Source organism: Lissotriton vulgaris, chromosome 3_1 (genome assembly GCF_964263255.1).
Source record: "Lissotriton vulgaris chromosome 3_1, aLisVul1.2, whole genome shotgun sequence".
Lineage (NCBI taxonomy): Eukaryota > Metazoa > Chordata > Amphibia > Caudata > Salamandridae > Lissotriton > Lissotriton vulgaris.
Genome location: NC_141689.1, coordinates 516,251,326 through 516,266,686, shown reverse-complemented (window position 1 = coordinate 516,266,686; position 15,361 = coordinate 516,251,326). Strand labels below are relative to the sequence as shown.

General features: G+C 48.0%; 1 protein-coding gene across 2 annotated transcripts in view; it reads right to left on the bottom strand.

The window, feature by feature from the left end:
- Nucleotides 1-491: 491 nt before the first annotated feature.
- The window catches only part of POC5 (POC5 centriolar protein), a 328,992-nt gene continuing 314,122 nt past the window's right edge, over nucleotides 492-15,361 (bottom strand). For both annotated transcript variants that reach the window (XM_086960759.1, XM_086960761.1), the window contains exon 13: nucleotides 492-1,583. In XM_086960759.1, the coding sequence (XP_086816885.1) occupies nucleotides 1,440-1,583 (144 nt within the window). In that variant the 3' untranslated portion in view covers nucleotides 492-1,439. The remainder of the gene's footprint in view (nucleotides 1,584-15,361) is intronic.

Sequence of the window (15,361 nt, the reverse complement as noted above, 5' to 3'; positions counted from 1 at the left end):
GGTCCTGTATGTTTTCATTATAAGATTCCCTGGCTTCTCAGCCTTCTATCCTTGTGCCTATGGCACCTTTACCGGTATGCACACAGTTAATAGATTCGAAATAATGACAAAAGTAAGGGTATTCATATAGTGGAAATACAGGGGGCTTGGGGGAGAATAAAGCTGTATAACTATGTTAGACAATTCGTGGTCTGTTTCTCAGGTAGCTGTGTAGATTGTCCATGTTCGAAATCTGATAAAGCGGCTTATGTAAGGAAAAAATAGCCAACGTTACAGGTTGGATTGACTGTGTGCCAATATAACTACCAGCAGACAATATTATGTTAACCCTGCAGACAATAAAATATTAATTATAAAAATAATTGCACAGATTTCAACTTGCCCTTTTACACAGAGGTTGCTAATTGGCCACCGAAGGCAGTGGGGTGGTCTTCATATTACAGTAACCTCAATCCAACTGGTTAGAACATTAAATACATGACACATGAAGCTTGAATATCACATTTTATTAAAATAAATTATATATAGTACTTATGCCATAGGATACAGTTTAAAATCATTGTTTTAGAGCGTGGATATTCACACAATTAAAATATTTGGACAAGCAAGTCCTTTTTCTGACATTTAAGGACAAAACAGGTGTGCTTCCAACTCTCAAAGCAAGATAGAAATGCCACAAGCACATAGAACTATATGAAAGATATAGCAACTTATTTATACGGAAAACCAAAGAAGGAAACCAGATGTTCTCTACCTTCATATTCATACCCATCCCAGTTGTAACTGGGAACACCTCGGCTTCAGCATCCGCTTACAGATACGGTAAGCTTCATACTGCATTGTGTAATGGACACGTTATGTTGCGTCTTAATACTCAAAAGAACCTCTTTAAGAGATCTTCATGGCCGGAGGTTTCCGATGTGCACACAAGCAAGTAGCAATTGGTGCACAACATCAAAGCTAGTATATTTCTGGGCACAGAATGCATTAAGATTGCAGGAGTACTGAAAATAAGAACTTTGGAAGGAAACTGCTTGTGAGCAAATATAAAGAAACAAAGTCTGCCTATTTTTAACCAGGAAAAAACAAAGCAAACTCTTCCAAGTGATTTAAAAGCAAATGATTGAAATGCTAATCATTTAAATATGTAACCTTGAACACAAGCCTACATACATTTTAGCAAATTTCACATACATAATATTTAAAAAAACAATTCTTTGTAAAGGCACAACATGGATTTCAGTTAAACCTCCTTCCATAATCGATTTATTGAATCATACTAAAATTCAATATTTGCTGTTGATCACGTCGGAAGTAAAATTAAGAAAACACAAGCACTGACAACAAATGTTTTATGGTTGATAGGGTAAAACCTGTGGCTCATAAATGTTGGCAAGGGCTCTTCACAAAAAATATACTTTCGAAATAGATTTTACATTTCAGTCAACCACCTTTATTGTCTGAACGCCAAGGTGTGGGTGATGAGTTCGGCTGCTCTGTCCTGAAATCCTTGCGTTCACCATAGTAGAACCTGGCTGTGCAGTTCGGGAATATTTCATAGCAGTTGCCTGTGATATGGTTTGCTTAGAAAAATAGAACAAAGATTGTATCACAAATTATGCTAAACAATATCTACATTTTCAGTTCCTCTGGATACATATTCCAATTTTTAGTGCTCTACTCAAAGTATTGTCAGCATTTTTAAAAGTTCTGCGAGTTTTGGTTAGATTACCAAACAAAAACTTTCAAAATGCATTTTTTTTTAAAGACTGTTTGCAACCATAATGCTACTTTACCTGCTGTTTTCGCCACGAATATGAGGTTTATTAAACCTATGTCAAAGTCTTATACCCAAAGCTAACCATAAGTTCATGTTTTGGCGTTTCTCAATCATACAGCATGGAATAAGTGTGTGTAAGGCTTGTCGTCCAACTCACCCCAGGTGGCAGGGCCTGCAGCCCCCCACCGCCTTATGCTGCACACGTCCTTTGGCTGTGAGCAGCAAGGGTTGGCTGCCCCTCTATGCTCAGCCTTCAGCAGTGTGCAGGAGCCATTTGCTGCAAGGCCTGGTTCTATACCAAATCAACGCAGGAGCCCAATCCCGCTGTACACAACCTTTGGACAAGTGCAGTGGGAGTTTACTGCAGGTCCTGGCCAAAAGAACAGTTTATTGTGCGTTTTGGAAATGGGTTGAGGGGGAGAGATTTGTGTTTTCCCTTTTTTGTGGGGAATTCCACTCACTTTTTTTGGTGAACTCCAGTCTTCTCCGCAATCCACTTGTTTGGTTCCTGAACACCACAAGTGCACCTTTCACTAATTATAAGAGAATTAAACACTCTTGGGTGTGAAGAACAAGTTACTTTCTTTTGGTAACGCATTATCTGGTAGAGACAAAATCTAGCTCCAGATTCCTTACCTTTGAAATTCCCCAGGCATCAGACTGGATCCAGAAACTTTGCGTGAGCAGTATCCCTGCGCGCATTCGTGTAGTTCCATTTCGGCTCCGCGTGACGTCGGAGTTGTTAGCATTGGTATTGACGTCACGGTCACCTATATAGAAGCCACCCAGGGGCACGGACGTCCATTACTTACTACTTTTTCACGCCAGAACCATGAAGTGAACTGACATGTGTGTCACAACTAGGGCCCTGAAAAGGGAACAACCCTAGCCCTATCAAATGAGTCCACAGAGCGTGGAGACATGGATGAATCTGTAAAGATATGCAGCTAGATCTCGTCTCTACCAGATAATGCGTTACCAGAGGTAACTTTTTCATCTGATAGAGACTTCTAGCTGCAGATTCCTTACCTTTGAATTAGATAGCCAAGTCATACACTCCTAGTGTTGGGCTGAGGTCAGATTTTCTACACTAAAAAGTCCGGCAGGAATGAAAGGGCAAAATGCCTGTCCCTGCGGACCGGACTGTCCGGGCCGTAGTGCTTGGCAAATGTGTGCAAAGACGCCCATGTTGCTGTCTGGCAAATGAGCCAATGCTGTGGTTGCAGCTTTTCCCCTGGCAGAATGGGCCCGTAAACCCTCAGGAGACTGCTTCCTAGTCAGGGCATTAAAGACCTTTTTATTTTAATAAAGTTAGTTATTAGTTGCATTGCCAAATTACATACTACAGCTTGCAAGGGCATAGAAGATCTTAATGCAGACAATGACCCCGCGCAAGATTGTCAGTTTCTACACTGTCCAACCTTTTTTAGCTCCCACTTAACCCACACAGAGATGGTCATAACACTCAACACCTCTTTTATGGGGTCAATGTAGAACGATAATGCTCTTTTGAGGTCCAGACGGTGGAGGCACTCCTCTTCCTCAGAGTAATGCGGCAGAGCAAAAAAGGTGGGCAGAGTGACTGACTGAGCCAGATGGAATGAGGTTACAATTTTTGGCAAGAACGAAGAATGGGTGCAAAGCACCCTCCTTATCCACAAAAGTCATATTGTAGGGAGGCTTGCATGATAAAGCCTGCAACTCACCCACCAGTAGCTTGAAGGGAGCAGGCATGAGAGATGTGAGGACCAATTTAAGGTCCCACTGTGGCATGACAAAGGGCGTAGGGGTAAACATATGTACACGCCCTTTCAAGAACCTATTTACAATAGGGGACTTGAATAAAAAGGGTTGGTCCAGCAATCGCAAGAAGGTGGACAGAGCTGAAAGATAACCCTTAAACGTACTCATAGCAGAGCCCTGCTGGGCAAGGGTAAGAAGAAGAAGAGAGGAATATTACACAGAAAAGCAGAAAGAGGGTCAAAAGACCTTTCTGAACAATATTTTACAAATGTTTGCCAACGGCAGGCATATACAGTCTTAGTGGAGGGCCAACTGGCTACCAAAATAACATTACATACTTTGGCAGGAAGGTCGAAAGCTATCAACTGGCGCTGCTCAATCTCCACGCAAGGAGGGGAAGAGTTGACAGGTTCGGGAGGGAGACCCTCCCCATAAACAGAAGATCCTCCCAAAGGGGCAGCCTGATCCGAGGATCGATGCTCATTCTAAGAAGCTCTGAATACCAGACTCTGTGCCCAGTCCAGAGCCACAAGGATGATTTGGGCCCGGTTGTTCTTGATTTTCTTAAGAACCTGGGCAAAAATGGTATGGGCGGAGAAGTGTACAGGAGGCCTAAGCTCCACTCATGACGAAAAGCGTTGCAGAGCAAAAGCCGGCTTGTAAACTCCGGTACAAAAGGGGGTGGTGATGGACGGAGCATCTGAATCAAACACTCACACCCAGTCAAAAGATCTGGGTTTAATCCATCACTATTCTTTAGCCCACTCTGCCACCCCAGTTCAGACATGGCTATATGCAAATCAGTCTGACCCTGTGCCTAATGGAACAGTCCAGCCCGAACTGCCAAGCCATGTCTTCCCTGGACCGGAAACAAGCTTCCGAGGACCGGTTTCTGGCATTCCAGCCGTCTTCAGCCCGGCTTGCTTGAATCCAGTGGCAAAGTGAGCAAGGGACTCACGTCTGAGCATACCCTGCCACACTTATGGCGGCCAAAAGCGGTACAAAGGGGGGTGGTGATGGACGGAGCATCTGAATCAATCAAACACTCACACCCAGTCAAAAGATCTGGGCTTAATCCATCACCGTTCTTTAGCCCACTCTGCCACCCCAGTTCAGACATGGCTATATGCAAATCAGTCTGACCCTGTGCTAATGGAACAGTCCAGCCCGAACTGCCAAGCCATGTCTTCCCTGGACCGGAAACAAGCTTCCGAGGACCGGTTTCTGGCATTCCAGCCGTCTTCAGCCCGGCTTGACTGGGTGTGAGTGTTTGATTGATTCAGATGCTCCGTCCATCACCACCCCCTTTTGTACCGCTTTTGGCCGCCATAAGTGTGGCAGGGTATGCTCAGACGTGAGTCCCTTGCTCACTTTGCCACTGGATTCAAGCAAGTCGGGCTGAAGACGGCGGGAATGCCAGAAACCGGTCCTCGGAAGCTTGTTTCCGGTCCAGGGAAGACATGGCTTGGCAGTTCGAGCTGGACTGTTCCCATGAGGCACAGGGACAGACTGATTTGCATATAGCCATGTCTGAACTGGGGTGGCAGAGTGGGCTAAAGAACGGTGATGGATTAAACCCAGATCTTTTGACTGGGTGTGAGTGTTTGATTGATTCAGATGCTCCGTCCATCACCACCCCCTTTTGTACGGCTTGTAAACTCCAGCACACAAAACTGCTGACATTGCGTGTTCTCTTTGGAGTTGAACAGATCAATCCAATGCTCTCCCCACTGCTGAAAGATCTTGCGCCACCTCTGACTGGAGACGCCATTCGTGATTCGCTAGGCATTGACGGAGTTCGTCCACCCTGCCAGGTCTTGAACCACCAGGGTTATGTCCTGAGGGGCCTCTTGACAAAGAGTCCACAAACCCACCCCGCCCTGCCCTGCCCTGCTTTTGTTGCAGCACCATATGGCTGTGGTGTTGTCCGTAAACACTTGCACTAACTTCCCCTTGACAAAGGGAAGCAAAGCTTTCAGTGCCAAGCGAACCCTCGAAGCTCCAACAAATTGATGTGGAGCCTCTACTCCACCAGGGACAAGTATCCCCTGATTGCCACCTCTCCCAGATGGCCGCCCCATCCCAGGAGTGATGTAGCTGTCACTACGGTGGGATCTGGTTTGGGAAGGGAGAGGGGTCTGCCTCTGACCCCATTGCGGTTTGTCAACCACCACTGCAGGTCCTTTGGAGTTCCTTTCAAGACCTGGACAATGTCTGAGAGATTCCCCTGATGCTGCCTGCACTGGAACTTGAGGTTCCACTACAGAGCCCGCATACGCTATCTGGCGTGATTTATAAACAGGATGCAGGAAGCCACGAGTCCCAGCAGCCTCAGTCATTCTCACCGAAATCCAGGATATAGGCTGTACCATTGCTATCAAATCCTGAATATCCAGTAATCGCTGCTCGGGAGGATAAGACTAAAACTTCGCTGTATCCAGAATATCTCCAATGAACGGGAGCATCTGAGAAGTAGTCAGTTGTGACTTTGGTATAGAGAACCCCAGTGAATGCAGGAGGTTTGCGGTAGTCTGGAGGTGGGAGATGACAGCCTGGGGCGAAGACTCCATCCACAGCAAGTCCGCGAGATGGGGTGAAGACGGACACCTCTAACCATCGCAGATGAGCTGCGACCACCACCATCACATTGGTGAAAACCCACGGGCTGCTGGTAAGACCAAATGGAAGTACGGTGAATTGAAAGTGCTTGTGGCCTACCTTGAACCGCAGGTAACTACTGTGGACAGGCAGGATTGGGATGTGAAAATATGCATCCTGCAAGTCCAACGCTACCAGGCAGTCTACTGGGTCTAAGGCAGACAAGGCCTGAGCCAACGTGAGCATCTTGAATTTCTCCTTTTTGAGGAAGAGATTGACAGTCAAAGTTCCAAAATGGGCCGCAACCCTTTGTTCATTTTCAGTATCAGACAATAGCTGGAGTAGCATCCACTGTCTACTTCTGAAATCGGAACCCTTTCTATAGCTCCCATGGCCAGGAGAGCTGTAACTTCCTCTTGGAATAATGCAAGACGATCCCCACCAGCCATTCGTGAGTTGGCGATAAAGGAGGAGGAAAAGATAGAGAATAGCCTTCCTGAATGATCTGCAAGACAAATTTGTCTGATGTTATGGACCTCCAGCAGAGGAGATGGTGTTGAATTCTGCCTCTGACTGGAGTAGCATGGCCTTGCAGAACCAAACTAGGAATCTTTGGAGGCTGCAGCTGCCGGGGATTGGGTGGCAGATGACTTCTGGCTACCATTCAGAGGTCAGAATGAACCACGTCCATGTCCTCGCACAATGTACAGAGCCTGTGCAGTACGGGGGCTGGAATATGGCTAATGCGGTTGAAAACCCTTCCATGGCCACAAAAGGGGCGAAAGCTAGACTGGTCACAAGGTGTGACTATTGGATTTGGTTCTTTTTGGCTAAAGTTCCCTAAACTTTTTGCCTTCCTTCTAGACCTTTTTTCTGACATGGTGTTGCCAACTAAGATGCTTTGGGCACTTTGCCACTCCTGATCAGTGTCAAAGTGCAAGTGCTCCCTGTAAAGTTTAATGGTAATTGGTTGTCCATAGTTGGTATATTTGTTTTACTAGTAAAGTCCCTAGTAAAGTGCACTATGTGTGCCAAGCTGGTAACACAAATGCTACTAGTGGGCCAGTAGCACTAATTGTGCCACCCACACCAGTAGCCTTAAAGAGAGAACTCAGGCTTGCCATTGCAGTGCCTGCGCACAGTTTGTTAAACTGCCTTGTTGTCCTGACAAGTGCAGCCACTTGCCAGGCCTTACCCTTCCCTTTCCACTTTCCTAGAGGAATCCCTGACTATCACAGGTCTAAAAGAACTATGGGAAACTCCTTTACCGCATGTGCAATTCAAGCGTGTTGTAAACAAGAGCATAAAAAAATCAATCGCACCTGGAAGATAAAGCGACCTTTTCACAAAGGCGACACGCATGGATGACTTTGTCCACATACAAATCGCCTGGGTTACAAGCATACTTTGGTCTGGGGTATGGCAGGAAATCAAAAGAAGCCTTTTTAAAACATAGGCTAGGGATTCTACCCTGTATTCCGCATCTGCAACCATGGCTGAGAAGGGGTTGGGGGACAAAATGCAGGCTGTGCGGGGCAGAGTATGAAGACTTCGAACATCTACTATGCACCTGCCCAAGGCTGAAAGAGGAAAGAGTAGCCCTGTTAAAAACGGCCTTCAATGAACTAAAAATCCGCACATGCAGACAAGCGGTTCTTGCTTGCTTCGACCCAGGCCTTCCCCCATTAAATGGGTAGATGGTCAAATTCCTGAAATGTCTGGAACTGAAACTAAAAAATCTGGAAGATGGCACCAGACCGGACTAGTTGAATATTGGCCAAGACACCACACTTGGACCTCACACCTGCACCAAACTGTCTTTATCAAAATTCTCTTGTTTTAAAAATAATATATTTTTCTAAAAATCTTTTTATCCAAAGGTATGAGTTATCAATGTACTTTTGTAATGGTTTTAATTAACCTAAAACAATAAAATTACTTACTTACCTTCCCTTTTCATGCACATCAGACACCCCTATGGTAGGTCCAGGGTACCCCCCTAGGCAGGGTGCAGTGTATGTGAAAGGTTGGACATATACTGAGGTGTGTACCATGTTCCAACAGTGAAATACTCTCCATTTCGTTTTTCACTGTTGAAAGGCCATCTTGCCCATAGGACAGAATGGGGAGGCTGTGTAATATGTTTCCAGTCTATCTTCACATAGTCTTAAGATGGAGAGGTGAAGTTTAGTATGCCAGAACTCACAATTTAATATCACATCTTTTTGTGAAGGTGGTTTTTGCATTGTGTGTTTATAAACCACACTTTTAGAAGTGGCTGTTTTTTTGGTCTCGTCCTTCGCAACGCGCATGCGTTGCATAGGAGGGGACCTCATGTAATCGATTAGCTTTTCTCCCCACAAACGTGCACACGTTGCATTGCTTTCTATTGCAACACGTGCACGTTTGGCGATCTGCTCTCTGGAGCGAGCGGCTGGCATATGGCAGCAATTATCGCGGCGCCAGCCGCTCCCTCCCGCGAGTGAATTGCGCAGGCCCCCCTCCTCACCCCCTCCCCCTGCTTTAAGGCGTGCACGCTTGTTTAGTTTGCTTTAAGCATGGGTGTCTCCCGGTGCGATGCATTTCTGTGCAGTCCAGCTGACAGAAGCGAACATCTCCAATTGGCTTATCAAAAACCATGCAAGTCCGGAGTTCTGTTGGCATAAATCACTATGGTAAAATAAAACATGCTCGCCTTATGCTTGCCAGTCAGGCACGTTTATCTCTGGGTATATTTAGCATTCTTGGACTGCTTGCTCTTTTGTGATGACTCGGGAGATGGCTCGTTTCTTCGAACTGCCTCTTTAATCTTTTGTATGATTTGCCTGATATTTCTTTCTATGGCTCGGCTCGGCCTTGGACTCTTAGGCCCGGGCCTGCACCTTGCACTGGGTCGTGCACGCCTCTGCGCGGAATGAGGTTTTCTGTTTAAACATACATTGAGTAGTTTCACAGACTGAGGCAAATTAAAAACCTGCACCACTCTAATAAGCACACGTTTGGTGATTCACATGGAAAAAATGTACGTGCATTTCTTTTTTTGAGAAATTAGAACTTCACCAGTAACCTGCAAAACTTCACGCCTTTTTTTCTCAATATAGCAGCAGTAGTTTCATAGGGGACCTGCACTCCTCAAATTACCATCTAAAATAACCTTTTGGCATCCAGCCTCACCTGGGGGTACCCAGTTGTATCCCCCTCTGCCCACACTTTCACTGAAGAGCTCTTCTTTCAAGCTGTTTGGAGACAGAGTTCGCAGCCTCCGACGCACGCGCCGCCTGTGCGACTGCCTGCGAAAGATGAAGAGGAAAAAGTCCTGCAGGGTCCCAGCCTTAAATCACACCTCAGGACTGGAAGATTAAATATAGGTGTATGCACGCCCCCACGCTTGTCTCACACATCAGGGAGTGGGTACACACACATACATACTACAAATGCATAAACATATTAGCAAGATTATGAAAAATAAAGCAGCTTAGTTATAAACCGCTGCTTCCAGCTGAGAAATAAGTTTAGCTCCATACATTAAGTGGCAGCTTAGCCTGGCCGACCCCCAAGCCCCCCCCCCTCTGCTGCCCCCTCTAATTACCCACAGATGGCACACATTACAAGTCGGTGTTGCTTTTCTAAAGTGGCAGAGGCAGAGTCCACGTCCTCGGCTGACTCCGGGACGCAAACGTCTCAGCAGAGCAGCGCTGGCTCGGAGTCACCTGGAAGCGGCAGCAGTGCGGATGCCGAATCAATTAGTCTACTCAGTGCTTAATTTGTAAAATATGAAGTGCAGGTGCTCAAATCTTTGTTGGAAGCCACACCTACTTTCACTGGTTCCACCCACATCCTCCATTGGCTCCACCCACTTTCTCTATTAGCTCCACCCACTTCATCAACTGGCACTGCAAAAAGAGAGATGAATTTCAGCAGGGGAGCCTTCCTCATAGTAAGGTTTGATAGGAGGTACCCTACTACTTCTACTTCTAGGTACATCCAGGCTAGTGTCCGGCGCACAATATTTCATCAGCCTCAAATCACACATGCAGTCCGTCTTAAAAAAACATTATTGCCTAGCTGCAGGCAGGTTAGACAAGCACGACGTTCTGATAATACAGCACTCTAAATGGGATTTTACAGCCACAAGAAACTCACTAAAAGAGATACCACAGAATTACTGCTCCTCAGTCCTGAAGCAGCACCCAGGCGGTGTAAAAAGCACTGAGTGCATTGGGCTCAAATCATTAACTGTACGTCATGAGAAGCTGCAGTTAAACATACCTAATGAAGTATTTGCACAAGTCATCCATAGCCCCAGCCTGTGCCTGTCCCTCCCTGAGCTGAAGATTCCTAAAATAAGAACCTCTTTCCCAGTACTGCTCTCTCCTCAAGCCCAGGCTTTCCCTCCTGGCCCTGAATATTTGTGGCATAGGAGCATCTTTCCATAGCCCCAGCCTGTGGCCTCACACAGCACTGCTGTTATCAGAACACCTGTGACCTGTCCACACCCCCGGGTATAGCTCCCTCTGGAAGCTGTCCCTGTTCTCGGAACCTCTCTCCACAGTCCCATGCTGCCTCTTTTGTTGAAGCATTGTCTGCTAAGAGCCTCTCTCTGCCTCTCTTCTTCAGACCCTCTGGAGCCTGCTGTACCCCTCCGAGGACCCTCCTGCTCGCTGCCAGAAGTTTGAGGCGAACCTCTTTGCCCAGGGCCGGTGCCAGCACTTCTTCCCTTGGCCTGCTGCCTGAGGTACCAATGGCTGGGCCACGGGGCTCAGCCTGGTAAGGGCTGACCTCAGCCGCCATGACTATTTCAACAGGAGCCTGGGAAGTGGGAACAGACACCGCTGCAGGGGGCGCGTTCTCTCGAACTACGCCACCACTCTCTGACCCCGGAGACTGTCTGTGACCTAAGACCCCCCTGTGCCACCTTAGCGGCCCTCACACACACTGTGGCTTCGCTGGTGATGCCTCTCTGCCCCCTGAGTCTAGCACTCTCTGCGACCCCCCCAGTGATGTCTCTCTGTGTGCCGTCTGCCCAGAGTCTGGTGGTACTGTCTGAGGCTGCGGGGCACCAGTTCTGTCCCTCTGCCTCCTGCCCCAGGTGTGGTACTCTGTGGCCTCTGTGACTCTGCTTCTTGAGGCTGGCACTGTCTGAGGCACCAGTGTGCCCCACTATGAGTGACCCTTTCTTGTGAGCAAAATCTAGCAATGAAGACGAGGGAATCATACAGATAGCAGAAATTGCACCCATTTGAGTCTAGCTGCTAATATTTCAGATTGCTTATGTGTGACATTTTCATACATTCAGTGGATTTATGAGTCATTCAATGACTAAATGTGTGCCACTTTCTTACGACCAAAATCATGCAATGAATTCAATGGAAATAGACAAATATCAGAAATCACACTCATTTGAGCAACAAGAAATTCGAACTCTGCAGCAGGTGCTTTTAAAGCGATTATATAATTACTAAAAAATCAGCACCCTCCACCACAAACTCAGCTTCAGTTGTGGCTGAACCACATGTAACAAAGAGATCTCTGTGACAAAAACTGCAACCCACTGAGCTATCCACATACAATACAGTTCAATACACTACAGTATGCCGGTAAACTTTCTTTGCAGTAGGCATATTAACACCCTGGGCTACTCAATGGTTAAAGTAAAAACTGAAGCTGCCACTAGATAAAACTCTGACCTCTCTCCAGCGGGAACATTAATCGCCTGCCTCATCTCTGACATAGCAAGTCTGCGCTGGGAAAATAAAGGCTGCCGCTTCATTGTGCCACTGTCAAGCACGGGTATTAAACACTTTTCACTAATAAATCATAAAAGCTGCTAGTTAGTTTAGAGAAAACTTCCTCCTTCGATGGCACTGCATTTACAGCACAGAGAGAAAACGTTAGTGTGCCCATTTTCCAAGGCGCTAAGCCGTGCTGGAGCACCCTCCGCATTCTAGTAACAAACACACCAAATGTCATCAGTAGCAGATTAATAAATTAATATCGGACTTACCCGAATCTCTTTATAGCTGTCGGAATGATCCACGGAGAGGAGCTGCTGGCTTTGCACCACGGAAATATCTTGCCTCTTCAGAGTTTGAGAGCGAGCCATGCTATCTTGCCTCAATCTGTGCCACCTGCTCTCACTATGACCCAGAGGTCCCAGACTCAGCACAAGTTGGGCTCTGCCTGGACAGGGCACAGCAACAGAACATGTCGAGGTCAGGAAGAAGTGAAGACCGGCTTCCTCCTTTAACTCTGGGTCATGCACCAGGAGATTTCCTGGGTGCCTTGGGGCCCGGCTGGCAGGCAGGGAATTCAACATCCTGTCACAGAATACGCGCGGACTGGACATGGCCTCTGCAACAGTGTGTTCATTTGGGATCTGAGTCAATCAGGAGTGAAGTAATTAGTTCACAGCGCTTTGCCCGCGTGGCGGATCGAGTGCGAGGCGCACGTGATCCTCGCGCGGGCACCCATCCGCCAGCAGCGGTGCCAGGTCTGCCCTATTTTGGTTGCTTGCAAAAAACACAGTTGATGGACAGAATGCACCAGTTCTACCACACCTTTGATTAATAGCGAAATAACCTCTGGCCTAGAGTGTGAGAATGATCTTCGGCGGTGGTACAGGAGGTGTGTAGGAAGGAGTACTTGAAGGGCAAAGCCCCTGCAAATAGATTGCAGTACCCAGTGATCCATCATGATGAACCACTGTCACTCAAAGTGGCAAGACACCATTCTCTCAAAGGCTGCATGTATTTCTTCAAGGGTAGACTAAAGTGGTTTAGGTGAAGGTGCCAGAGAAGAAGCAAGAAGACTGCTTCTGCTGACCTCTATGGTTATTGTCATCTATATTGCAAACAAAACTCACTGGACAGCTGAATGGGTCTAGTCAACTGATGTCTCCGACAGGGCATGGTGTGGGAAAAGCCATGGAATTTGTGGTACTACTGATGGAACTGTTGTGCCAGGGAATTCAGGCCCAAAAACCAAGCAGTAGTCCATCCTTATTTAAAGCATTTGCGAGCAGAGTCTGCATTATAGCCGAATAGCAGAGGCTAATAAATGGCATGTCTATTAGAGATGCATGGGTGCCTACAGAATAAACTAGTCAACCTCATCCAGCCTTGGCAATGGATTGCGACCAAAGAACTCATAGATCGGGCACCTGAGTCAATAAAGTCCAGACCAGAGTAGAATATGAATGTATCATGTAAATGGTGAACAACCTCCACAAATTGATCACAGAGATGGTCAGGCAGATTAGGAATAACTATCTGAGTCATCTTCCACAAAGCATAGGGGCATCAGGACAAAAGTTAAAGAGCATTGTTTGAGCAAAGATCTAGGCTCCTCGAAGAAACAAACACCTCTCACCTTGACCCTGTTTACAGGCAGGTCGCTCCCCAGGCCGCACAGCTCCACCTAAGTGCGCCTGTGTTTCCACCCCCGCTGCTGCTGGAGTTTGCGCCAGTGCCTGCCTCAGATCTTCCCCTTCGGCCCATCTGCCGCTTTTTCACTTTGCACTTCTTCGCTTTTTTTCCACTTTGTTACTCTCATTGTATCACACTTTCACTGTATTTCGGTATTTCTCTCTATTTGATCACTGCTCCCTCTGGGACGCTCCTTGCTCCGATTTCCCCTTCCGGCCGCTGTATCCCCTGTGGTCCTGCCCCCCGCTCGCCCATTCGCTCACCGCAACCGCCTTAGAGATGCTCCTCCCTCCCACCTCCTCTTCTTAATGGCGACCGCTGCGCTCTGGCTCGCCTAAGGCAAGCCCGTCTGCGCCAGACCCCCTGGCCCCCCGCCAGAGCCAACGACTGCGCCAACACTCTTGCCCCAATCAAGAAACCCTCAAACATACGCACCGACAGGGGGGCCAGCTGGTTCACCACCGACCTCGAGGCATCCAAGCAGGCCTGCCGAACACTTGAGAAGAGGTGGCGCCACAAACATAAACCAGACAACTACGCTGCTGGCAAAAACGCCAGCCGCAAGCATCACCAACTCATTCGAACCGCCAAAAGGACCTCCTTCAAGGAACGCATCGACAACAACGCACACAACAGCAAAGAGCTCTTCAACATCGTGAAGGAACTCGCCAAACCCAGCTCCAGCTCCAACAACATCCCGCCATCGCAAGACCTCTGCGACTCCCTAGTCAACTTCTTTCACCGTAAGATCGCAGACATCCATGACAGCTTCAACACCCAGACCCCCTGACAGCAGCCGACACCTCAGACTCCACGCCCCACAGCCACACCAGCCTCCTGCTCTCCTGGAACCACGTTAACGACGACGACACTATCAAAAACATGAACACCATCCACTCCGGCTCGCCATCCGACCCCTGCCCCCCCACATCTTCAACAAAGCAAGCTCCATCATCGCACCCCATCTCCAGAAGATTCTCAACAGCTCCTTCGAGACCGCCACCTTCCCGGAGAGCTGGAAACACGCCGAGATCAACGCCCTACTCAAGAAACCCAACGCGGACCCAAAGGACCTCAAGAACTTCCAGCCCATCTTCCTACTCCCGTTCCAGTTGAAAGTCATTGTGAAGATAGTCATCAGGCAACTGACCCACTTCCTTGAGGAGAACAACAACCAGGACTCCTCCCAATCCGGATTCCACAGCAACCACAACACCAAAACCGCCCACATCGCCACCGCCGCCATCGGACGAAGGCGAAACTGTGGCCCTCATCCTCCTGGACCTCTCGGCCGCCTTCGACACCGTCTGACACCACACCCTACCCACACGCCTCCTCAATTCAGGGATCCGTGACAAAGCCCTGGACTGGATCACCTCCTACCTCACCGGCAGAACCCAGAAAGTCTGCCTCCCACCATTCTGATCCAACGCCACCAAGATCACTTGCGGCGCACGCCAAGGATCATCCCTCAGCCTGACCCTTTTTAACTTCTACATGGCACCGCTCGCCAACATCGTCCAATGACACGACTGCAACATCGTCTCAGACGCTAAGTACCCCACCACCGCCAAAACCAACCTCCACGAAGGAATGAATGCCGTTGCCGAATGGATGAAGAACAGACACTTGAAACTGAACTCAGACAAAACGGAGGCCCTCATCCTCGGCTCCACCCATCCACTTGGGATGACTCCTGATGGCCGGCTGCGCTGGGGGCTACACCGACACCCACCGACCACGCACGCAACCTGGGGTTCATCCTGGACTCATCTCTATCAATGACCCGGCAAGTCAACGTCGCGCAGGATCTACA